The 27,845-nt window shown below is 39.4% G+C and overlaps 1 protein-coding gene across 1 annotated transcript in view; it reads left to right on the forward strand.

Moving 5' to 3' along the window:
- The first annotated feature begins 2,805 nt into the window (after nucleotides 1-2,805).
- The window catches only part of LOC126267294 (uncharacterized), a 101,129-nt gene continuing 76,089 nt past the window's right edge, over nucleotides 2,806-27,845 (forward strand). The window contains exons 1-3 of the mRNA XM_049972370.1: nucleotides 2,806-2,945; nucleotides 12,513-12,642; nucleotides 21,469-21,610. Coding sequence (XP_049828327.1) covers nucleotides 2,853-2,945; nucleotides 12,513-12,642; nucleotides 21,469-21,610 — 365 coding nt within the window. The 5' untranslated portion in view covers nucleotides 2,806-2,852. The remainder of the gene's footprint in view (nucleotides 2,946-12,512; nucleotides 12,643-21,468; nucleotides 21,611-27,845) is intronic.

Here is a 27,845-nt window from a genome sequence, read left to right on the forward strand (position 1 = left end):
TCCAGGCGCGAGGCAGGATTCGAACCTGCGACCGTTGCAGCAGCGTGGTTCCGGACTGAAGCGCCTAGAACAACTCGACCACAGCGGCCGGCTAAACACAATAGAACTGATCTGGAGTTAGGGGTCTGTCGCGAGACATAAGAAGACTTTTAGGCTATCAGACGCACTGGAACTAAGGCACGAAGCTCTGTCACATGTCACCAGAACGGCACGTCACAAAAAACGACGAAAAAATGTACGCCAGACGACTGACTTACCTACAGTGGCTTCAGCATTTAACTGTACGGTGAAATCCCTGTAATACGCCATTACGTCACACATAGCTCATTCAGAAAAACTACCCTATGTTCAATTTAGGCATTTTCATCGCTCTAAATTTTAATTACAATACTATGCTAGCTAAGAACGAGGGCATGTCACGTTTTCCGTCTGGATCCCTAAGAAGAGCATGGCTGAGATTTTTGCCGTATATTATTTTAATATGTTTAAAAGTTGAATGACATTCGAAGCTGTATTGCCTCTCTGCTCGTCACTTTTTACGTCGTAACTGTTTCTGCTCACATCACTGCACGTTAGTTGAACCAGCTCACTGGCCAATGTTTTCGAACTTAACTACACCCGTAAAGTTGTTACGCAGTGTTATCGCTCAGTCGATGTGCCGTAATGCACAGCATAAAACGTATGCTTATTATCTATCGTACTTGATTGGACTCAAGACAGTTTGGCTTCCGCTTTACGTGACACTAAATCCAATAAGGTTCCAGCAAAAACGGAAGAATACATGGTGTATTGCTTACTTCGGTTTATTGTTATGATGAACGTAGTATAGCATGCGAATGTTTGTTTGCTCTCCATCACAGAAAAGCAGGACTAACAATTTTAAAAAGAAGATTTTCATTCTCATTAGGAAGACCTCACAATAAAAACAGTTTCACGTGCGTGGTATCAGGGACCACTGATATCAAAGCACAGCGCATTCTGACATTTTGGGCAAAGCTAAACGTCATGAACTTCTCTTAATCACCGTTTTTTCCCGTTGTTGTTGTTGTGGTCTTCAGTCCTGAGACTGGTTTGATGCAGCTCTCCATGCTACTCTATCCTGTGCAAGCTTCTTCATCTCCCAGTACCTACTGCAACCTACATCCTTCTGAATAGTGTAGTCATCTCTTGGTCTCCCTCTACGATTTTTACCCTCCACGCTGCCCTCCAATACTAAATTGGTGATCCCTTGATGCCTCAGAACATGTCCTACCAACCGATCCCTTCTTCTGGTCAAGTTGTGCCACCTCTTCTCCCCAATCCGATTCAATACTTCCTCATTAGTTATGTGATCTACCCATCTAATCTTCAGCATTCTTCTGTAGCACCACATTTCGAAAGCTTCTAATCTCTTCTTGTCCAAACTATTTATCGTCCATGATTCATTACCATACATGGCTACACTCCATACAAATACTTTCAGAAATGACTTCCTGACACTTAAATCTTTTCCCGCAGAAACTAAGATGCGTTTTCTGTTATGAAGAAGCAATGACCAGCAGTAAAAGAAAATTATTCCTTCAGAATTTTGTACTGAAAGATATATTTAAAAAAAAAGGTTATCTGAATCTGATGCAACTGGCATCAGTCCGACGTCAGAAAGCGCCCTGCGATAATAATGTTTCAAATGCTTTTTTTCTTGCAATTATAATTTTCTAACGTTGTTGTTATTATTGCTTGTTCCACAATGGAATGCCCCTTCAAGAAATTATTTTCGAGGAAATCTGTTTTGGTTTGTGTTGATGAACTCGAAGAAACACGTGACATTTGGCTCGCGTACCGCAAAACTACCGAACTAGCCACAACAAAAAGTTGTGGTTCTTCTTATTCTTCTTAAAATTTGACAGTATCGTAAAACACACGAGCAAATAGCAATAAATCCTACCAATGTCTGTTGCATTTATCACTTAAAAGTTGTAATTGCGTTTTCCATCACTAAATAGCTAAACTGTTTGCAGAAAAAGTACGCAAAAACCTCTTGCTAACGCTTGCACATACTCCAAGTATGTGTTGTTTACCAGAGCATCAGCCAATAACAGGGCGTTTTCGATCACTTCACCAGATCTTGATATTTAACGATTCCTTGAGCTTTAATTATGTAAAGTCACATATTTTATGAGAATATTGACCGTAAATGCTATTTAAATGTCATAATCAATAACAACAATCCAAACCAATTTTTAACACAGGAAAATAGTCTATTTCAACCAGCGTTAGGAACGGTATTGTGCCGACAAGTGCTGCTACGGGAACTGAAATGCCAATAATTAGACAAAAGAATCGCAGCCATATTGCCACGAATCGCTGCTAATTTGTCAGGCAGCCATTTTGCATGCGAAAGAAAACTGGGATTTCCGTGTCATCAGCGACCGACTGCTGCGATTTTCCAAGCGCCTACACGCATGCGTTCTAGGAATCGATCGACTTGCTACGGGACGCTTCGCTACGATTCAATGCCAGGGTCATGTGCTAAAACGCAGCATTAATATATTACTTGCTAAAGTCTTGGAAGTTATATTGCTCCATGTTTCTGAATACATCGATAAAAATGCTCGTAGGATGTCAGTTCTTCGTTTGGATTTGAATTTTTAAAGAACGGTAGTTGCATTGTGCTCTTTTATGTCAGTTTATTTACATTTATGTTCCTTATGGTATTCTTTTTGAAACGTTAGAAATCTTCCGTAATAGAAATAGCTCTCTGATTAATAACGTCTTTGGTGTGAATGTGTAGTTAGTCTCTGGTGAGTTCAGCATTATTTTGTTGCTCGTTGTAACGTAAGCTCAACAAAAGCACTTACCGCCATTGTCGCAAAATGAATCCACTAAGAAAAATAGCGGTCTTTGTTTGCATCGGATGTTTAAGTGCTTCCATAGTACAAAGAAATTCTGCAGAAGAAGCTGATCAGGTGAGCATTTTTCATGTGTGTTCTAATTTTTGTCATTGTACTTTTAGCACGAGGTAGTTGATAATCGAACATGTCTCCCGTATGGACGAATTTCTCTCATTTAAAAAGTTAGGGTCTTTTCGACTGCAGACGAGTTAAAACATTGGATCACATATTAAGCAAAAGGAAATTTCGGAGTTATTGAGAGAATATTCAATCGCCAACTAGGCTGCAAATTAGAAAAATGTCCTTAGTTAGTCAAAGGCATAGATTATAATTCGCTATCTGTGTTCAGTATTGTGTCTGTTGTTTTTACACAACATGTGTATTCAGCTGTTACATTGAATGTTAAATGATTATCCACATACTTTTCTTACGAACCACGTGTATAAAAACTGCGCAACTTACGGAAATTATTACGGGAAAAGCGCAGCACTAATTGCATTAAGGCTTTATAGAAGCGTGTGAAATTTATAATTAATTGTATATTCGCTTATGTAAAATACTGTTGTAACCCATTAACTAAATTATCACGGAACGCAAGTAAGCCTACTAAGAGGGTAATCCCAAAAGTAAGGTCTCTTACTTTTTGTGAGCAAATAGACCTGTTTATTTCTACAATGGTTTACATCAGTTTACAGCTTGAACATTTAGCTATTTTTGGACATAGTCACAATTTCTGTCGATGCATTTTTGTAGACGCTGTGGCAGTTTTTGTACGCCTGTGTCATACCAGCTCGCCGCCATGCTATTAGGAAAGTTTAAGCTGTAAACTGATGTAAACCAATGTAGAAATAAACAGGTCTATGCACTTACAAAAAAATAGGAGACCTTACTTTTGGGATTGCCCTCGTATTAATGTGGCATATAGTAACATACTAAACTTAAATTAGATATTGTTCCTCTGCAAAAGATAATTACTTATTTCATTAACGGTATGAGGGAGCACTTGCCAAAGCTGCATGCAGGGATCGTGTATGGGTTCGTTATAAGAATTAATATTTGCTTGATGTGTCTGGAAAATCAGAGACAGGTTGGGGAAGCCGTATTTTTAATCCGGCTGTCCCCGAATACAGCTCCATTGTTTAATAAATTTGCATTGTTTTAATAACATTGGTGTACACTTAACTCCTGAACACTATTGGGAACGTGACTGTGGTCAAGTACAAGACTGTATTTAAATTGCTCGTAGTATGCGAGACATCCTATCGCTTTTCGTATGGGATTTTTTCCCGATGTAAAATATAATATTTGCTATTCCATTACTTTCACAGTCCCGTGATAGATTTGAATTTGCACGTTCGATATCTATCGTCTGGAGCCCGCGGGTAGCTGCATTGCCGTGCCATCCTCTTCACTTTCTCAATGGCATTTGAATGAAATTGTTACAGAATAAGTGTTTGTCAATGTTTTCATTGTTCAGGTACTTCGCAAGTGTATCGAAAATTGTTATTTTTAATTTTGCCGTCTGCTGCATTTCACTCTTATTTTGTAATTCGTAACTACATTTTTATTTTTATTTTTACATGTACTATATGTACTTTTCCATTATGACTGGTAATTATTGGGTTAGGTTTAATAGTAAGCCTATAAGTAATCATCGAGAGATGATTCATTGTAATGTATTTGCGAAGCTCACTATCTTATATAGCACGTTTATATCATCTCTGTGCAGACATGCAAATGACACTTTTGTCATTGGTAGACATTAATCGCGCAGACAAAGTTGCCACTCGATGCGCTGGCTGATGGGAGCAGCTGTAAACGGGAAATGTCTTTGCATTCACTCGCGTAAGCCACCGCGCCGATTGTCAACTTCGTTTGCGCGAGCAATACCTTTGTAATGTACATAATCCGGCTGAACGAACCATCGCCCCATTTTAGCACATTTTTCATTACTCCGTACTAAAATCGCAGAAAACTCTAAATACTGTATCACGTAACAAATATGTTACGAAAATTTGTTCCCGTTATCCTAGACTAGAAGTTCCCAACCTTTGTGAGACCATTACCGCAGAGTGCAATAAGATATTAACTGTTAGTGAAGTGAGCCTAACCCCTCCCTTCCCCCCCCCCCCTACCCCTCCATTCCATCACTACTATCAGCACTAGCACCTGACTAATATTTAGAATGAAACGTAATTTTTTGGAACGCTTGTAGTTGTAAAATTACGAAAGATAAAAAGATAACCTATATTTAGTTTTTGTACGCCAGGAACTATTGAGGCAGTGAGGTAACTGGAACTTCTTATTTCCCCCCGTTTTGTATAGAATGTTGAAGCAATTCTCAGTACTACCTACAACCGCTTTTCAGAAAATAAAGCTAACTATTCACATTGAGGGTAGATACTTGTATGAAAACATGCTTCCCGTGTACCAGTCCTCTCCCAAGCTTTATATGCTTTACCGACAAACTGCTCTCCCATTTAAGATCAATCAAATTAAAGTGGATGCACTATACTTCTGTAAATTATATGATTGCTAGACTCCTTGGTTCTGAACTGGCAGAATGCTAAGTCTTCAGGCTGCCAATGTTTTGTGTCTGACGGCTGCACTAATAGTAATAGCACTTTGTAGGCCCGACAGTCGTATACAGTACCCATTTACATAGTTACCTGTTAACTCCCAACTCACTGAATCACGCGTAAATACTGTTTGAGTACGATGTATTTATTGGTATCTTATGTAATCAGTATCAACAGTTATGCGAAACAGTGATATATTAAAGATTCTTTGAGAATAATTTAGTTTCGTGCCAAAACACAGTCGAGCCCTTTTGTTTTTACCCCTCAGAAATTTTCATTTAACCATCAGGGCGTAATAGCGCCGAGGTTGAGAACCACTGCTTTCCGCCACTCTAGCGGGACAAATCGAACCAAAAATGACGCCTCTTGTATCCATTTTTCACTTGTTGGATAACTGGAACTGAATATTCGGGTAAAAGCCAAATATTTCTGGCAATCATATTATAAATTCCAATGTTTACGAAGCTAACACGTCATATTTGGTGGTTTTCGTATTTATTTTTGCATACTACGAAAATACAAATACACCGCATTACCTATCTCTCGAAAACTCATCATTTTAGATACGGTACGGTTTGTCGTGCTAAAGTGTCTGAAAGGGCGGCGTCGGTCTGTAAAATGTTTAAGGAGAATTTTGTATCTGTTCTCTTCACGTAGCAAACGTACAAGCATGAAAAAAATTGATGGTCGGGAAACCTTAAAGCTGTTCATTGATGGTGAATATTATAGCTCAGGCTTTCCAATTGTGCAATAATAATGAACGTGTATGGATTATGTTGAGTTGTTGCACAATTATACTCAACAGATCAAATATATTACGCAACAGAAAAATATTGTGCCGTCTTGACAATATCCTTGCCTGTCGCTCACATGCTTCGGTGAAATATTGTCTCGGGTTGTTTGTCTTCGGCATTGTGTTTATCCACTAAAATAGGATCAAAACAAGAAGAAAAATCTTCAGTATTAGAATGTATCGAAATGTAAAAATAGCTGACAATATTATGGGTTGTGAAGAAAAAACCGGAAATTAAGAATGATTACTATGGGAAGGGTATCTGTTGAGAGGCCAGACAAACGCGTGGTTCCTGAAGAGGGGCAGCAGGCTTTTGAGTAGTTGCAGGGGTAACAGTCTGGATGATTGACTGATCTGGCCTTGTAACACTAACAAAACGGCTTTGCTGTGCTGGTACTGCGAACGTCTGAAAGCAAGAGGAAACTACAGCCGTATTTTTTCTCGAGGGCATGCAACTTTACTGTATGGTAGTATGGAGAGCTGCATCAAACCAGTCTCAGGATTGAAGACAATCACAAACAACAACCATGGGTCGTTGCACTCCATGCATAGGATGTCCCTGGAGGAATGGTCACTATTTAGAGATATGACAGAAACCAACATGCTCTCTAAAATGCATAGCTTAAGACCTATGAGTACTTGTTCATCTTCAAAGTTCTTCTTCTGCAAGCTTTTTGCTTTTCATGTTCTGAGAGGTGGAAGTACGGAGCTGAACAAGAAAATATGTCCAGTATACAAGTGCTGTACTGTGCATACCTTAAGAACAGCGATTTTTTCATCTTCGCTGCTATGAAAAACATCTGTTCCACTGAGTTTGCTCATCGCTCTTGTTGTTGTTGTTGTTGTTGTGGTCTTCAGTCCTGAGACTGGTTTGATGCACCTCTCCATGCTACTCTATCCTGTGCAAGCTTCTTCATCTTCCAGTACTTACTGCAACCTACATCCTTCTGAATCTGCTTAGCGTATTCATCTCATGGTCTCCCTCCACGCTGCCCTCCAATGCTAAATTTGTGATCCCTTGATGCCTCAAAACATGTCCTACCAACCGGTCCCTTCTTTTTGTCAAGTTGTGCCACAAACTCCTCCCCAATTCTATTCAATACCTCCTCATTAGTTATGTGATCTACCCATCTAATCTTCAGCATTCTTCTGTAGCACCATATTTCGAAAGCTTCTATTCTCTTCTTGTCCAAACTATTTATCATCCATGTTCCACTTCCATACATGGCTACACTCCATACAAATACTTTCAGAAACGACTTCCGGACGCTTAAATCTGTACTCGATGTTAACAAATTTCTCTTCTTCAGAAACGCTTTCCTTGCCATTGCCAGTCTACATTTAATATGCTCTCTAATTCGACCATCATCAGTTATTTTACTCCCTAAATAGCAAAACTCCTATACTACTTTAAGTGTCTCATTTCCTAATCTAATTCCCTCAGCATCACCCGATTTAATTTGACTACATTCCATTATCCTCGTTTTCCTTTTGCTGATGTTCATCTTATATCCTCCTTTCAAGACACTATCCATTCCATTCAACTGCTCTTCCAAGTCCTTTGCTGTCTCTGACAGAATTACTATGTCATCGGCGAACCTCAACGTTTTTATTTCTTCTCCATGGACTTTAATACCTACTCCGAATTTTTCTTTTGTTTCCTTTACTGTTTGCTCAATATACAGATTGAATAACATCGGGGAAAGGCTACGACCCTGTCTCACTCCCTTCCCAACCGCCGCTTCCATGCCCCTTGGCTCTTATAACCGCCATCTGGTTTCGGTACAAATTGTAAATAGCCTTTCGCTCCCCGTATTTTACGCCTGCCACCTTTAGAATTTGAAAGAGAGTATTCCAGTCAACATTGTGAAAAGCTTTCTCTAAGTCTACAAATCTTTCTTCTAAGATAAGTCGTAAGGTCAGTATTGCCTCACGTGTTCCAATATTTCTACGGAATCCAAACTGATCTTCCCTATGTCGGCTTCTACCAGTTTTTCCATTCGTCTGTAAAAAATTCGCGTTAGTATTTTGCAGCTGTGACTTATTAAACTGATAGTTCGGTAATTTTCACATCTGTCAACACCTGCTTTCTTTGGGATTGGAATTATTATATTCTTCTTGAAGTCTGAGGGTATTTCGCCTGTCTCATACATCTTGCTCACCAGATGGTAGAGTTTTGTCGTGACTGGCTCTCCCAAGGCCGTCAGTAGTTCCAATGGAATGTTGTCTACTCCCGGGGCCTTGTTTCGACTCAGGTCTTTCAGTGCTCTGTCAAACTCTTCCCGCAATATCGTATCTCCCATTTCATCTTCATCTGCATCCTCTTCCATTTCCAGAACATTGTCCTCAAGTACATCGCCCTTGTATAAACCCTCTATATACTCCTTCCATCTTTCCGCCTTCCCTTCTTTGCTTAGAACTGGGTTTCCATCCGAGCTCTTGATATTCATACAAGTGGCTCTCTTTTCTCCAAAAGTCTCTTTAATTTTCCTGTAGGCAGTATCTATCTTACCCCTAGTGAGATACGCCTCAACATCCTTACATTTGTCCTCTAGCCATCCCTGCTTAGCCATTTTGCAATTCCTGTCGATCTCATTTTTGAGACGTTTGTATTCCTTTTTGCCTGCTTCATTTACTGCATTTTTATATTTTCTCCTTTCATCAATTAAATTCAATATTTCTTCTGTTACCTACGGATTTCTATTAGCCCTCGTCTTTTTACCTACTTGATCTTCCGCTGCCTTCACTACTTCATCCCTCAAAGCTACCCATTCTTCTTCTACTGTATTTCTTTCCTCCATTCCTGTCAATTGTTCCCTTATGCTCTCCCTGAAACTCTCTACAACCTGTGGTTCTTTCAGTTTATCCAGGTCCCATCTCCTTAAATTAGTACCTTTTTGTAGTTTCTTCAGTTTTAATCTACAGTTCATAACCAGTAGATTGTGGTCAGAGTCCACATCTGCCCCTGGAAATGTCTTACAATTTAAAACCTGATTCCTAAATCTCTGTCTTACCATTATATAATCTATCTGAAACCTTTTAGTATCTCCAGGATTCTTCCATGTATACAACCTTAAGTATTAGCTATGATTAAGTTATGCTCTGTGCAAAATTCTACCAGACGGCTTCCTCTTTCATTTCTTCCCCCCATTCCATATTCACCTACTATGTTTCCTTCTATCCCTTTTCCTACTGATGAATTCCAGTCACCCATGACTATTAAATTTTCGTCTCCCTTCGCTACCTGAATAATTTCTTTTATCTCATCATACATTTCCTCAATTTCTTCATCATCTGCAGAGCTAGTTGGCATATAAACTTGTACTACTGTAGTAGGCGTGGGCTTTGTGTCTATCTTGGCCACAATAATGCGTTCACTATGCTGTTTGTAGTAGCTTACCCGCACTCCTATTTTTTTATTCATTATTAAACCTACTCCTGCATTACCCCTATTTGATTTTGTATTTATAACCCTGTATTCACCTTACCAAAAGTCTTGTTCCTCCTGCCACCGAACTTCACTAATTCCCACTATATCTAACTTTAACCTATCCATTTCCCTTTTTAAATTTTCTAACCCACCTGCCCGATTAAGGGATCTAACATTCCACTCTCCGATCCGTAGAACGCCAGTTTTCTTTCTCCTGATAACGACATCCTCTTGATTAGTCCCCGATCGGAGATCCGAATGGGGGACTATTTTACCTCCGGAATATTTTACCCAAGAGGACGACATCATCATTTAATCATACAGTAAAGCTGCATGCCCTCGGGATAAATTACGGCTGTAGTTTCCCCTTGCTTTTAGCCGTTCGCAGTACCGGCACAGCAAGGCCGTTTTGGTTAATGTTACAAGGCCAGATCAGTCAATCATCCAGACTGTTGCCCCTGCAACTACTGAAAAGGCTGCTGCCTCTCTTCAGGAACCACACGTTCGTCTGGCCTCTTAACAGATACCCCTCCGTTGTGGTTGCACCTACGGTACGGCCATCTGTATCGCTGAGGCACGCAAGCCTCCCCACCAATGGCAAGGTCCATGGTTCATGGGGGGGCTCATCGCTCTTAAGGTATGCATTTGAGAGCCCATATTTACGAGACAGTTTTTTCTTCTATCTACCCCCAAAATATGGAAAGCAAAGAACTTGCAGTAGAAGATATTTGTTTCACGATATGGGAGGGAAAGTGCTCGTAGTTTTTAATGTATTCATTTTAGAGCCTGTGTTTACTAGATTCTTTTGTTTGAAATTATCGTTCCTGCCATAATGATCATTCTTTCTAGGACAACCTGCAGAGTTGTACCCTACAGTTACGAGGGTAAATATTTACAAATTACTGAAAAACAATTATTGGGGTAGCCGTTTCCATTAATTTATCAAATGTTGGGCGATCAACGTGTAATCAAATCTATTAATCATTTATCGCCTCCAAACTCAGTTATCTTGACGCATTATCGTGAGTGTATTTTGAACTTTTTCATCATCCTATTTTTCTACTGCTTGAAAGTAAGTAGAGCATTTATCACAATAGCAACACACTGAAGACCAAAATTTCGAACCAGGCTACACACTACACGTTTTTATTGTGTGGTCTAGGGAGAATTTCAGTAATATTGCGTAATATTATTGTACAAAAACATTAACTGTCTAACGACATGCGCAGGAGAGGCGCTGCAAGCGATGTCGTGCTGTTAGCAAAGGCACTCACGTCGGCCCTCTACTGCGATAGCCCATTAACTCCAGATTTCGTCTCACTGCCCTGACGGATACGTTCGTCATACGCCCCACTACGAACTCTGCTGTTATTTCAAGTAGTATTGCTTGTCTATCAGCACTGGGAACTCTACGCAATCGCCGCTGCTGTCGGTCGTTAAGTGAAGATGGTCGGCAACTACGTTGTCTGTGGTCACAAGTGATGCTTGAAATTCGGTATTCTAGGAATACTCTTGACGCTGTGGATCTCGGAATACTGAATTCCTTAACGATTTCCGAAACGGAATGCCCAATGCGACTAGCTCCAACTACCATTCCGTATTCAAGACCTGTTAATTTTCGTCGTGCAGCTGCAATTACGTCAGAAATCTTTTGACATGAAACACCTGAGTACAAATCACAACTCCGCCAATGCACTGCCCTTTTATACGTTGTGTACGCGATACTGCCGCATCTGCGTATGAGCATATCGCTGTCCCACGACTTTTGTCACATCAGTTTATATCTTACTGTTAAAATTAGAGCTTGGACCACGACATGTTCCCAAACGCACCGAATCTGGTACATTAGAACACATTACAGGGTCACTTTTTTGAAGCCTCGTAATTGTCTCCTACTGCCGAACTGGGTGTGTATGGGGAGGGATGTTAACTGGCAGGACCCTTTGCCGTTTTAATGACGCAAGTGTGTTACAATCCCCAGGTTACAATAACAATACCTTTTGTAATTCTTTAAAATAATTTTTAAACTGTCATTTTCAACATAAAATTGTCAGTCTGTCTTATCGTGTTTTAGTGTTATTTGAGCCTTGCAAGTTTATGAATAGCGGTTAACAAGATTCAAGTACCCATAGCGTTGAAGGCAAATGAAAACGCCACAAGACAGTCATTTCATACGAATAAAGTGAGTGATACCCAAAATTCTTTATATGTGAATAGCATACCAGCAAAGGAAGTGTGAAAATTCACTCATAATAGGTTTTACATCTTTTTCTGCAGTATGATAGCAGCGCATGCGAAGACTGTGCCAAAGTACTTTCAAATCTATGTGTACTTTCGTTAAAGGTTTTTGTCCTGTAATTGTGGCCTGTAGATGAGGTTTATACTTCGAAACATGTTGTTTCATAAATAATACTAGTAAGACAACAATTTTTATGACTGCTGAAGAACCTTTTGGTTATATTGAAACAGTTACTGCCGATTAACGGTCAATATGGCTTTAAATTGCAAGTGTCACAATGTTCAGATGGAAATCCAGACAGTCAAAAGTAAGAAATAAGAATGGACCATATTCAGTCATTCAAAAATGTGATATTTGTTGCGGTAACGAGCAGCTTTTATTAGAGTTCTTGGATGTTACACCTCTTTGTTCCCCTGGTCAATGAAATTTAGGATAAGCATGCCGATTTGCATTCCATTTTGTAATAAGTCTTATTGTTAGACTGGTAAATCGGTCAACTTTATGATTCTTTGGATTACCTCGTTCTTATAAGCAGAACATTTGCGCTTTCCTAGGTTTTTATGTTGCTGTTCTTAGCAGTCTGTCCGCCGTCTGTTTTCAGGGAGTGTGTCCGTTCTCGGGCGAAGCGGCTGAAGATGAACCAATGAGCGCCAAGTATCAGAAACCGCCAGACCACAGTAATTCTGAGCCGTTTAAGGAAGAACGCCGCAATAAAGTGCATCCTGACATAGGTAATAATGGCATTTTGTTATAAAATCGTAGTTTCAGCCATTCGTATATCTCGTACTTTCTCCAACATCACGCCGAGTTACGTGTAACACTATGACTGCCCAGTGTTAAAGAAAGCAGTTAATTTTTTTCATTAGACAGGCCATGCATTCCTTCTCCATACTCCAAATAGTACTGTTAATAGCCTGCAGGTTGGTACATTTTGTTTCTCCACATGTTAAGTAGTTTTACGTGTTTCGATTTACAGAAGGAGAAAGCTAAAAGGCGAGCTGATTTTACTATTTTTATCTTCTGTGTTCGTTCGGAGACATATTAGGGGACTCAGTAATATTTTCAGATTAATCCCTTAAACCCGCTTCTTCCATTTTTACGAGTAGCTTTCGTTACTTACTAGATGTCTCTCTATTCGATAGTAACTAGTAGGAGGGGTCGATATGGTGGAGACTGAACGTACGTTAACATGCAGAGTTGTTCAGATGGAAAGATGGCTGCCGTGATTCACCTATATCTGCCTTGAAATTGTGGTACTTTTATCTACGAAAGTATCTCATTTCTGATACACATCCAATAAACTGAAAGTTACATCTATTCTCGTTAAATCAGTTGAAGGAAAAATCTAAATAACATGTGTTAATTGCTGTCTATTTGAAAAATTAAATCCATTATTATTATATGAAAAAATGACACCATTATGAAGAACTTTTTCAACTCAGTGTGTAGACTACTGGGAATGTAACGGAACCAGCTCATTTTGTCACACTAAAAATGTAATACACCGAAGGTTCCACTTTTTATTCCGTAAACATGCTTCAATGTACACAGATAAATGTGGTCTCATCAGTCCAATTTTATTCTAAACAGTTGCTCCTAACAAACAACATCGAAAAATTTAAAAGCATTAATGCAGTACAAAACATATTGGATAATGTGCTGTATTTTTAAACTGAGGATGAACTCGCATGACATTTGGGTCTCCTGTTTTCTACTTACACGTGTGTCGTACAATCTCGTTAATAAAAGGCACATGCTGAGCTACTCTTCAATGATATCCATACCAGAGACACACGCAAAGTTTGTAGTTTTCTTCATCCTTGGCTCCCTGCCTTGTTAGGGATATGTGTAATAGTTCTTTAATTACTACACCAAAATTATAGAATCCCTATGAAATAAGTGTAATAGATTTCTTTCATTTTATGAGTATGAGCAGGGGAGAGTGCTCTTGAAGAACACTTTTCAGAATTTCACCTCTAGCCAGCTCTATAATGGAGGTTTAATATATTTTATTATTCTGTTTTAATATGATAGCATCCACTTCAGGTGTACTGCTGTTATGTTCCGATATTATAAAAATTAATGCCTTACTTCCGCAAAAGTCTTCTTTGAAAAAAGAATATTTTTGCCTTATTTTATCTGAAAATTTTACATACTCTTCTTTTCACTATTGAAAACAAGGCCCAGTGGTTCTGATGATATTTCATTTCACTACAGTTAGTAATTGTAGGCATCCAAAAATTTCAATACAATACGCATATATTTCAGTGCTCACTGCTTACATGTTAACTGCAGTTTTGCTCAAAAAATATATGTCACTTTCAGAAAATAATAGCCGATAGAAGGAAACATGACAATAACATTTTTTTTTCCTGCTCACACTACGAACTTACTTATATTGTCCAGCAATTAACCACACCTTTCATGTTAATAACATATCGCTTGGAAACATTCCTTTCACACTTCAAGGAGCTTTGGCGCTGAAGTGGAACCTCATTTATCCATAATGGTTGGAAGCCATCCACATTATCGAAAATCCAGGTAAATCCAGATATTCTGAAAATATTAGAAGAGCATAGGTTAAATCTATAAAAGCACAGTTTAAATTTATTTTCACTTAAATACACAAATTTAAACATAAATTTTAATATATTAAAAAAACGGCGAATTTTATGATCTGAAATGACAATAGTTTGTACTGACTCAGATGTCGTAAGTCATTTATGTACGATACGTTCTCAGAGGCATGTCACCAGCGGAAGTTCCGTCGAAGTTACTTCCGCTTGCCGTTCCAAATAAACCATTTTTTGTCCAGTTGCGTCGTTGTCTCTGTATGTATCATAATGCCTTCATAATGGGCGTCAACTTCGTCAGTTAATCCTATTACCACTGTCGTCGTCTGCAGTTGAATAGACTGCAATCATTCCGTCATAAGGAATCAGCCTTTTGACACAAAAATCATCAGTTTGCATCCGGTTATTCTTTCAGTCTCACACTGTTGTAGTTCCAACACCAAAATTAGCCACAATATTTTTTCAAGAATTGTTCTTTATTCATTATATACTGCACGTATAACTTTTTACCCATGGATACTGCCACGTTCTTTCTCTTTGATGTCATTTTACAATAAATCATAAGGCCTTTGAACCTGGTGATGCATATATGAAATGTGGTAAAGATTTTGAGCTCACAAAAAAGCCCTTTAAACATATATATCTTTTTCAAAACGGGGAAAGGAGTGAAGTAGATCAGCAGAAAATTTACCTTAGTGGAAATGAAAACATAAAACGTTCTTTCAGTTAAAGCCATGGAGACCATAGCATAGGATAAAGTTGACAAAAGACACAGAAGGAAACAAAATACAGAGGCGGAAAATCAGAATAGAATGTTTATAGAAATACAAGATCACGGCAGTGTCGCATCACGATTGTGTGTGAATTACCTCAGTATGCGGTTAAGACAACCGGAGTCACCCGCCGGTCATGGCACTGTCACGTAACAGTTGTGTGTCAGAAGTGAAAGTACAGTTACACTTGGGAAATGAACGTAGAGGAGCAGATGGAATAATCCTGCATCGCCGTTCTATGCAAGGTCTAAGCGGAGGTAGTTCGCAGTTGCCTTCATCCGACCTGTTATAAAGTATCAGGGGTGTACCTGTGTCGTGTGAATGACTGCTATCAGTGCTTGTACAATGTAGTGTTGGGTTTGTGTTGTTATAGATGAAAAAAAGGGTGATGGAACACAGCTTACCCTCTCGAGCAGCACAAGCCAAATACTGACTGTAAATTTCATCTACCAACGACCTCTCCGCAGAGGCGGGTGCTGTTGAGTATGAATTGATCTTAAACTTTTGAGTGCCATGCTAAATAGGAAGTCACTGTATCACAATGCTTTTTTGGGTGGGCGTAGTGGCAGGATAGGCTATTTAATGTTCAGCAGTTATTCAGAGGTACAAGAAAATTACAGCAAGCTGTTAAATCGGTTCATATCTCTTTATAGTTACATTAATTTTCAGAACATTACACCACATCAATATTTACATACCTAACTTCGGATTTTTGATGAAAAATTTGAGAAATAGTTATTTTACCTGTTCCCTGTTGGGAAGCAAAATGATGAAAATATTTCACAAACAAGAATTGGTGATAAGTAAAAATCGTAGTATATATTTCACATACAAAAATTACTATAAACGTTTATGCTCCACATAGTGCACACATGGATATCCTCGACGACGCTGTCGACCCCTGCACATAAATTGTGAGCCCACTTGAGACACACGCTACATCTGATGCAACTCTCTTCAGAGTAGACAAGATAGTAAAGGGATTCTTCGGCTTCCCCTAATTTGCCTAGTATCATTGTACGAATTCGGTTGCTTGTTTTGGAGGTTCTTAGTTATTTTCGATCCAGTTGCAGTTATACCTTTTTTGCTTGCATCAGAATTTTTCTGGACTAGATCAAGGTGTCTTCTAGCAGACTTAGACCTATATGGCTTGGTTTTTTTTTTGTTATCCGCGTTAATTAACTCTTTTTAATAAGAATAAATGTCCAATTACTTTGCCCTCATTTTTTGACAAGCATTTGTTTTTCTATGCTACTTTTGGAATTGGTAATATGCTCTCCGGTCAGGAACCTTGGAAGCTACGCCCTGGAGATATCGCTATTCCACAATGAAGCATGTTCAGTAATGTGGTGTAGGAATTGTCCCCGCTCTATTCTGCCACAAGACCACATTTTCACATTACGTAACATTCGGTGACCACCATGAAACGTAGTTAGTATTTAAATTACATAAAAATTAATTTGAAGATACAGTCAAAACAATGGTAATGATTTAGTTTAATTGAAATAGACACGTTTACTTACTTGTGAGATATTAAGACCTGAATATTGCAGAAACGTGCAGGAAAAACGCATCTCTATAGATAAAGGAAGAATACGCCACTTACTGACGTCGATGGATTGTTAAATACTTAGCTTCGACGTCTCGACATAGTTTGAACAATATACAAGAGACGGTAGCATGTTGTTGTTGTGGTCTTCAGTCCAGAGAGTAGTTTGATGCAGCTCTCCATACTACTCTATCCTGTGCAAGCTTCTTCATCTCCCAGTACCTACTGCAGCCTACATCCTTCTGAATCTGCTTAGTGTATTCATCTCTTGGTCTCCCTCTACGACTTTTACCCTCCACCCTGCCCTCCAGTAATAAATTAGTGATCCCTTGATGCCTCAGAATATGCCCTACCAACCGATCCCTTCTTCTAGTCAACTTGTGCCACAAATTTCTCTTCTCCCCAATTATATTCAATACCTCCTCATTAGTTACACGGTCTACCCATCTAGTCTTGAGCATCCTTCTGTAGCACCACATTTCGAAAGCTTCTATTCTCTTTTTCTCTAAACTATTTATTGTCCATGTGCCACTTGCATACATGGCTACACTCCATACAAATACTTTCAGAAATGACTTCCTGACGCCTAAATCTATACTCGAGGTTAGAAAATTTCTCTTCTTCGGAAACGCATTCCTTGCCATTGCCAGTCTACATTTTATATCGTCTCTACTTCGACCATCGTCAGTTATTTTGCTCCCCAAATAGCAAAACTCCTTTACAACTTTAAGTGTCTCATTTCCTAATCTAATACCCTCAGCATCACCCGATTTAATTCGACTACATTCCATTATCCTCGTTTTGCTTTTGTTGATATTCATCTTATATCCTCCTTTTAAGACGCTGTCCATTCCGTTCAGCTGCTCTTCCAAGTCCTTTGCTGTCTCTGAAAGAATTACGATGTCATCGGCGAACCTCAAAATTATTATTTCTTCTACATGGATTTTAATTCCCACTCCAAATTTTTCTTTTGTTTCCTTTACTGCTTGCTCAATATACAGATTGAATAACATCGGGGAGAGGCTACAACCCTGTCTCACTCCCTTCCCAACCACTGCTTCCCTTTCATGCCCCTCGACTCTTATAACTGCCATCTGGTTTCTGTACAAATTGTAAATAGCCTTTCGCTCCCTGTATTTTACCCCTGCCACCTTTAGATTTTGAAACAGAGTATTCCAGTCAACATTGTCAAAAGCTTTCTCTAAGTCTACAAATGCTAGAAACGTAGGTTTGCCATTCCTTAATCTATTTTCTAAGATAAGTCGTAGGGTCAGTATTGCCTCACGTGTTCCAACGTTTCTACGGAAAGACAAAAAAAAAAAAAAAAAAAAAACTTACGTTCTGTCTCCTTACCCCGTACTGCCACATGTTCCCTTAAACTGGTATCTGGTACTGTATGTGCCTGTGTGAATGAAACTTCACGATGTCATTTGTGAGTTGCCTAAGTTGAGTTTCCCGAAATGGAGCTGCCGCGTCTAAACGAAGCACATTGATCATAAAACGCACGAAAAGTTTCACTTGTGTAGAAAGCAAAAGAGGGTGGTGACTGGGCGAGGCGGACGGGATTACACGCCTATTTGTCATTCTGTTTTGCAAACCATATTTCGATGTCTGGGGGCCATCCACATACAGCGTATCCGAGCAGATTGTGCACATAATTATGTGGCCAGCGCAGGGACGTATTCCCCTTGAATGCAAACCATGCACCACATACTCTATTAAATATATGAGTCGTTAAGTCACAAATATTCGTTATAACTCTAATCGTAATAATTAAATCATAAAATAGAACAGTATACTTTTCACAGCTGATATTTTCTTTCCTTTGACCCGACACCTAGTTCCTATGCTGTACAAAATGCACCTGCATGGACGCTTTCTTGTAATCGTTCTCGAAATGTATAAGCCAGGCGATGTGGTAGTCTCGCCCCCAATTTGGCCGTTTGCGATATCACAAAAAGCTTATGTGAAACACGGATAGATAGAGGCATATAATAGGAAGGTTGCATTCCGCACGTTTTCCCGCCCGATCCCCTGAATTCTGCGTGCATTAGTGAGTTTGGTGACGGATGAAAGCATCGTGTTTAATGTGTCTGAATCATATCTTAGCCGGCAGTTTCGCAAAACGAGTAATTATAATTTTGATGTCATGGTAAGTGTTTCTAATGAATCCTTCCACTCACGGCCACCCGGTGAAAAGTTAGAAGTTGCTGAGAATGTTCGACCGACCAAATCCCCGTCCCAGTATTTTAAAGACAGAGAACAAATCCAGAAATTTCATGCGAACATTTAATTCTGATAATTACAAAAAAAATTGGTAATGCGGCAGCGAAAACATTGTGTAAACTCTTCTGTTGGCCATGCTTGTTTCTTGGAAAGGATAAATCTGCTTGGGACAGTATATATCGTGGTTATTCGGAACTTGATGTTCTGCACACTGTTGTTTCTCGGTACGAAAACTCAGAACGTCATATCTATACATGGCTAGGTGTACATACATTTGATAAAGTTGAAGTGGTTTGCAATTAGATGAACAGAAACATGCAAGCACATTGAATTAGTGAGACAGAACTAGGAAATACTTGGAGTGAATGCGGCCACTTGCTTTTTGGGACAACTCGGATTATCATTTCGAGAACACAGGAAGAGCTGCAACTCCAACAGTCGAGTAAATAACTTTGTAAAATCAACAAAATTAAGTCACACTTGCCATCAATTAAACACATTTCTATCCTCATTATGTTACGAGATTTTCAATTTAACTTCCTTTAGTGCCTGTTTGAAGAACTGCTTCACTGACTGACGTTACATTTAACATTATGCAGTCAACAACCATAGAGTTACATTACTCAGCAAAGAAGTGGAAGACTTGAAAGCTGAGCCTTAAGAGATATAATGTCTTTGAGAAAATGTGGTGCAAGGCTGAAAGAACAGCAGAGCTGACTTCCACTACAGATCAAACCATGGTGAAAGGATAATAATACACACACATACAACTGACAAGTTTCATATTGCATGCATTACCAACATTTTCAGGATACGCAACTGGGCCAGCGTGAGCTGTTTCATGCATCACGTTTCGATTCAATAACAAATTACTGTCCGTTGCTGCGAAAAATGTGCGTGGCAGCGAATCGAGTGCGCTTTGTGACATTCTCTATAGCAGAATAGTACGCAAAGTTCTAAATATATTATCGCTATTATCAACATATATGACTGACTTGCGTACATGCAGCCGACGTGAATGTATTAAATCACCAGACATTTCAGAAGGGGGCGGGGGGTTGTACCTTGGAGTCATTTTCAGATTTTACATGCGTTTCGTATTTTCATATCCCGTTTTAAAATGATGGCATTCACGTTTTCTCTGTAGCAAATTTTTTCTGAAATTACAAAATTGCTCTGGAAAAGTGAGGTATTTCCGAATGTGAAAGAACTTTCCTTGGTCCAACATGGTCGTATATCCACGAACAAATATTCTATTGAAATTTAAAGGTATTGCACTCGTGAGAATCTCATCAATACTATATTTCATAATCTTATCTGTTACATTATTACGCTGCTACCCGCCAGTACTCACTAAGTGAAAGCGAAGTTAGTAGAAGTATTGTCTAAAACCAGTTACAAGTCAAATACATTTTGAAATAAAAGCTATTGAAAACTAACATAAGTTTCATTTTTCGAGACGTAAAGATAATAACACATTATAAAAACACAGTTAATTTGCAACTATCACATGTTCTATTGTAGAAGACTTTTTGATCAAGGTCCAAGATGGTTTGCGACTGACGAAGTATGGCTTAACTTTCCACACTTTACACAACTGGTTTTAATACTACATCGAATTTTGCACACCATAAAAGTCTGCCATACTGGACACTACTTAAATGTGTAGATCTGAAAACATTTACAAAGGCTACACAAAACAAGACCTTACATCTCACAACATAAACAGCAAAATATTTCGGAAACTGCTTATGGCGGTCTCTAGCGCACTTTTTTTTCTTGTGATCCTAAATTCGGTCGCTAGATTAAAACACCGGCGTCCACAACGTCATGCGTTCCTAGACACATTGACCTCAAGGTACAGCACTCTTCCCTACACTTTTACTTCCGGATTCATAATGGTCAAATTCTTCATTTGTTTGGCCGCTATCGATAGCTGTTAGATAAACGTGTTTTTTCGTAGCTCCAATAGTAAAAGGCGACGATAATGTCTTTGGAAATTTTGTGTGTCTCTAAACAACAGCTAAGAAAAATTAATTTGATAATGTTGCACACTAATAAAATAAAAGCGGGCAAAGTAAATGGCGAACTACGAAACACGACTGAGCAATGCTAACAATGAGTTCCACTATTAGGGAAATACTTTCGGACGCGGGGCGGGAGGCAGCAAGAGGAAGGAGCACTTCCCCCACACCCGTTGCAATCATTCTTAACTACGTACTGCAGTTGGGCCAGACTATAAGAACCATATTCTATTTTCCTAGAGAATTTTATATGGGTAGGGTATTGGATTAAAAATCTTTTGAACACGAATATTTTCTGTTCGTACTTACTTGTATATGAAATACTTTTACAAGGTCTCGTTTTTCCTGTGCGTACTTGCCTGTGGTACGTGAAGATTTATAATGTTTTTAACGCATTTTTTTTTATTTACAGAAATCCACACAGAGGAAGAGATAAACCATCCAGTACTGGGAAAGATGAAGCTTGTAACTATACCCGTGCCAAATACACACACAGGGGAAGACTTCACGAAAGGGTATATGCTCGTCAACGACGAGGAATCGCCTGAACAAAGGTAGACTACAACTTTGATAAAGAGCATAGACTAATTTTTTTATATGATATCCCAAATTATATGGCTATAGGAACTTTTTCAACACCGTAAAAATCATAGTTGTAAGTCGATCGAAAGTCCCTCACTGTTTTTTAGTTAATAAGCTTAACTAAAAAGTATACTAGTATACTATAGTATACTAGAAGTATTAGAAGTTGAGGCTGTAATTAAATTGGAATTGGCATTAAATTTAGAGATATGCGTTTATTATTACACGTCTTAAAACATTTGGCCGTAGAACGACAGGCTCCCCCCCCCCCCCCCTCCCTTCCCAATAATTTCGCTGCCCTACCGCAGCAGCAAGAACTGTATCTCTGTCACATCAGTTATCTGAAGTACGCGCTCTATGCTACACGCATTGTGTATCGCTGCGAGAAAGAAAGCATTCATAGTAAGTGACGGGAGTGCGAGTGATTATTTATCGTCATAATTACCACGCCCGCTCCCCCAAACATACAGATTCATCAAACTATTTTCAGTTTTCACATCTACACGTAACTATTACGCTACTCTTATGTGCCTTGTTCACATAAAAATATTTTTACTTTAATTTCGTCCACATTGTTTAGGAGTATCTAGTTTCACTGTTTAGATTTTTATTTGGCAGTTAGACCAAGCATCATGTTTCAAATTGAGGTTGATCGAAGGCAAACGTTAAGATGCATCCGTGCTTTCGTGATAGTACGGGCGGCTAGAAAACTGCTACACATGGACTTCAAGAAGATCTTGGCAAGGTATCTGATGTGAGTAGCTGAATCGACAAATCTCTAATGACATCAAGTGGAACTTATTGTGGTGCCTGTGAACTGTAGATATCAGGCAATACTCTGTTTAGTGTGTATTTGTATTCGAAAGGAGAAGTGACTCTCCATGTTCGCTACTGCTGAAATATTACATGTTGAGTTTGAAGTAACTTAATTCATTACCTTAATTAACTTCATGTTGTTTATTAGCTAAAGTTTGTTGTGGTCAGAGGAGAGTCCATACTCGTCAGATGAATGAAATGGAAGCGCAAAGGACCTGCTAACATAGTAGAAAACTGATAAAGACGATGACTTAGTCAAGGCATTCGAATTCTGTCGACTCAACCAGACCCAAGAGCCACATCGACAAGAGTCTTCGTAGGGTGTGCCTATAGTTGCTATGCCCAATAATATCAATGGTCTGGATTTGGCATTTACCATTAATCCTCCACCGGTCCTGGTTTATTTTATAACTGCCATCTTTCGAGTCAGTTTCTCGGAATGTTGATGTTAGCTATCCCGCGACAAATACTGTTGCCTCCTGCCCCTCTCCACCCGTTTATTGTGGGTACATAAATTTATTCAGTACCAGTGTTGCTAGTTCTACTGTCTTTGCAGATTTCCTGCTTTTCAAAAAAAATCTTCTGCTCTGCTGCTAAAAAGCAAATAAAAGATCAAATCCAGTGTTTTCTTAGCACATTCGTGTTTATTCCTTCAAAGTAATTATAGTTTTGGCATATTTAAAACTTGTGTTTTATATGTGGCTGGGTAACGATAATCCACCCTATGCCTGACAGCAAGACACCAAACAGATTCTTATAATTCAGTATAACGAATCTTAAGAGTCCCAGCCGGAACTAAAATATATCATTTATTTCCTTATGATGTTGTCAGTATAAAAGTGTGGGTAACATTGACTGCAGTGTTGTTTTTTTTGTTATGGTTTTAGGGCGCAAAACTGCCACGGTCATTAGCGCCCGGACTGCAGTGGTGTCAGTGTTATAGAGTAATGGTGATGGTAAGATGTGACACTTGGTGTCAACTGTCTTGAGGTACTGGAATGGTATTAGTGAAGGGCGAGCCGCTGGTGGCCGAGCGGTTCTGGGCGCTTCAGAGTGAAAAAGCGCGACCGCTAGGTCGCAGGTTCGAATCGTGCCTCGGGCATGGATGTGTGTGATGTCCTTGGGTTAGTTAGGTTCAAGTAGTTCAAACTCTAGGGGACTGATGACCTGAGATGTTAAGTCCCATAGTGCTCAGAGCCATTTGAACCATTAGTGAAGGGTTTGAAAACCTAAGTAATGTAACCGGTTAACGGTGTGCGTACCGCCAACAATTACTGGACTACTGCATTTCACTGTTGAAGTCAACATGCCTCATTTGCTGTTAGCTGGACGTGGTGTATATTTATAGCTCTACAGTTAGACCCGTTTCACAGTGGGACACTGGTGACGGTCACCAGCGACGGTCACCGACAGAGATATATTCGTTTGAACTGGAGCGTTCACACTGGGACACTACACTGCCTCACCGAGCCATTGTGACGCAGCAGTGACGGACAAGCTCACTGTATTCACCGCAGTCACCGTCGGACATGCATTAGTTTGAATTGGAGAGTCGGCACTGGGACACATCACAGACACAGCGCTTCAGATTTGCCAACAGTTGGCAGTCTTTTTTGAGACAGTGACGCGAAACATTCATTCTACATTATACTGTACACATTGTAGCCATCAGTTTAGATTTGATTAACACAGAAGACTAAAGTAGAAAGTCCTCCTGCTATTTGGGATTTCAAAAGCGATGACTATTACAACAAAGTGGTGAAAATGAATGCTTGGCAAGAAATTATACTAAGTTCGTTCCTGATTTCAATAAGAAGAGCATGGATGAAAAAACAAAATTGGTAAGTTGTATGTTCGTTTTTCATATTTAATACCTTATTTTTCGGACCATACAAGAGAAGCGAAATTTAGTTGCTACTTCTGTAAAGGTTAGGAGGGTGGTAACCTTCAAGCACATTTGCATCTCTCACCCCTTTTCTTTTGCATTTACCAGTACAAAGTGTACCTTTACGCATCTTAATGCGATAAGAAGGGACAAAACGTGGAAGCCATTAACTCACACCAACAGGGCGAATGAAGTAGAAAAAAAAAAAGATTACTTATATTTCAAAATTTTCATATCAGAATTAAGTGTCCGTCTTATCGTCGTCCTATGGTCCGAAAAATACAGTTAAAATATTATTGTCCATTCCCGTGATTTCGTCTTTCACTTCTCTTAGCAGTTCAGCAAACGAAGTTTTCGACATTCGAAAATACTGAAAAAACTTCTCATCTTGTCTCAGATCGACATAAAGAGTTTCGTTCCGAGGCTTGTCTGTGTTTTGAAAGCAATATGTGAAGACTTTCCTATTGGCTTGCTAGGATTTTCTGTTGGGGTTGTCTCCCTTAGCCTTTAGAGTTTCTCCTCCACCACAAGGCAGTGGTTCCCTTCTCACTTCATCCCCAGAAAGGAGGGTTGCCTCATCTGCCACCTACGCCGTTCCGAAGTCTTTTTTCTTCGCTGTTGCTGCCATTAAGGTCTTCACCCGTAACCCTGGGCATGAGTTCCGTGTTATACCCCACGGGATTGGGTCCCTGCCTAAACTGAGTAGTCCTTTCACTCCGGCCTACTGAAATGTAGGTACCCGCTCCCGCGACGTGGACGCGCCAGACAGGAATTATCCCAGTGGATGAATAGGGTAGGGGACACAATCAAAGGCAACATAATGAGTATAAAACAATATTTTCTCAAGATGATCTCGTAGCAGTGGGTGTAAGTGTAATGAACGAATTGTCCTCATTCTCCTCCTCCTCCTCATGCTTAGAAGTACTAACCAAAGTTCCTCCTCGCTCTAGTCTATTTCACTAACTAATCAGTTGGCAGTATCTACGGTGTCGGACACCGGTAATCCAAGAGTCTTCATCACAATTACCAGTGTCCAAGTGTGAAACAGGTCTTAGGCCCTCCGCACATGGAGAGACTCAAAAGGAACTCGTTGCCGACGTGAATTGGTAACAGGGCTCGGCAGCGAATCACTTCCTGTTCAGCTGAATAGGACGGCGCGAATGCAGAGACTCTCTGTAGTCTAAGCGCAAATTGAGACGCGTATATCACGTGTGACGTGACACGACACTACAGCGCGGTGCGCATGTTCCGCATATGCCGCACTGGTCCAGCGCATATTGCAACGAGTACACATACTTAGCAAGCTCCGAATGGCGACGCTCTGCGCTGACAGAACCGAACCGCGCTCACCCTGAAATATTTCTCAAACGATTTTAAAGAAACTAATCAGCGAAAACATTTGATTTTTGTCTTACTTGTAGCGTTATCTGTCAGCTTCGTGACGAAGTGCCCATCATCTCGGTAATGGTCTTACTTTTTGTGATTTACACTTTTTAGTAAGATATTACGCAAAATTCGAAAAGTGTGCGATGAGAAGCAGGGGTCGCTATGATTTTGCTTTTGGCGCGCAATACACCATATGTTGCTGCGTATGAAATTTAACTAACATATTGAATGTTTGTTTAGACTGGGGAGGGAGGCCTCTGTCTGTATCCAATCTCGAGAAAATTGATCCTATGTAGCGCGTTCACTCCCGATCTCACTCCCACAGGAATGAAATATTTACATCCCTCATGTCTCCTAAACCGCTCCGGACATCGACACAAGATTTTGGCGCATGATGGCACACGAGGAGGAAAGTCCTTTGCCAGTTCGTAAGCACACTGAACTTTCTTATCTATTGCGATATATCAGAAGTTGTTTTTATTTAATTTTTTCATTCCTGTAACTAATTCTTTAAGAGTTATCGATAGCTAGTGAAACAAGAGTTTCATAGTATGGAAATAAACATGAAATTTCTTCTCTTATGTTACAGCAAACCGACACTGAGGTTTTTTGTAAACTATTGAGCTTTCTGGTCGCCAATTACTTGTATAATGAGACACTCTGTTTCAGTATACTGTCATAATGGAAATGGAAACGAAGTCCCATGCTCCTTAGCTGCTGCAAAAATGAGTTTCTGCAAATTATACTGTGTTTTTCTCAAAATAAGTATAATTAAACTTGTCAACAAGATAAATGTCGCCCTTACTCATAAATGGTGGCGCTTCTTCGAATGAGAACAGGTCAACAATCCACGCTAAACAAATTGCCAATTCTGTTGATGTTTTGGTTGTATTTCATAACCCATCGTATATTTAACACTGAGCGACGGGAATGGAAACTTATCAAAGGATTCTATTCCTTTTCGTCATCTAAGCACTATTAAAATAATGACGAGCATACCCTTCAGGCGGAATGACACGCACGTGTCAGATGCAGGTTACTCACCTATGGCTTGCCAAACTGACAATGTGTGATTCGTGAATAAAATAGTTGTTATTGAGAAAAGTAAACAACTGATACGTGGCACAACACAATGGTCAGTGTATAGCCAGCAGGTGAGAATAATGAGCGCGACAGGAATTTAGAAGATCAAATCCCCACACTCTTTCAGGATACTCATACTTTTCGAATAATACCGACCACTACTTCATTTGTGTAGCCGTTGTATAATTAGTTTATTAATGCTGATAGTGTGTAAGCAACCACTGAAATGCATTTTCTGGTCACGAAGAGCCAATTAAAACATCGTTATTCATGTGGGGTTCTCGACTCTTTGTAGCTACAGTGGAAATGTGATGTCGACATGTACGTAATATAATGTCTCATATTACGTCCTTATCCAAATAATTATGTTGAAACTTATGTACTTCATATCTTGGACGCTTTTTACAGGAGCACCAAGGCGTCCTACTTGTGGAAATTACACCCTTTTTTACTTTTTGTTACAGATCATAGAGATACGTCAGCATAAAAGGCAACTAATACATAACCTTGTTTTACTTTTCTGCCTTGCTTCTAGATCAGATTATTTTATAATATTCCATACTTCCTTATTCGCTACACCTATGATGAATCATCTGTTCTTTCTTACGATCCGAAAACTTTGTGGAGGTCGAAGATATAATTCCAGAGGCTAATGGCTCACCAGTTATTGAACTGTGCATTGTTGACAAAAGAATAAACAAAAAAAGTATACAGATATAGGTAACTGGAAACTATTATGTACTAACTAAAAGAGATGGAGCGCTTAAACGGCGAAAAACGGAACGCTGCTCAGTGACAATAAAATTCAGTATACTGTAAGGCTGCATTTTTCGGATTGACAACATTAGGTTTTGTACGTGAAGTCGAAAAACATCCCATTGTATACAATTACAAGCTGTGAGGCCAGTGCACGAGGGATTCGACAGAGAAAGCGGGTTGTAAAATGGGGAAAGAATTTCATATTATATGTACATCTGTTGTTTAAAATAAAATTGCCGGTACATCAACCGGAGAAAATGTGCAAAAAATTGTAAATC

Source organism: Schistocerca gregaria, chromosome 4 (assembly GCF_023897955.1).
Source record: "Schistocerca gregaria isolate iqSchGreg1 chromosome 4, iqSchGreg1.2, whole genome shotgun sequence".
Taxonomy (NCBI): Eukaryota; Metazoa; Arthropoda; class Insecta; order Orthoptera; family Acrididae; genus Schistocerca; species Schistocerca gregaria.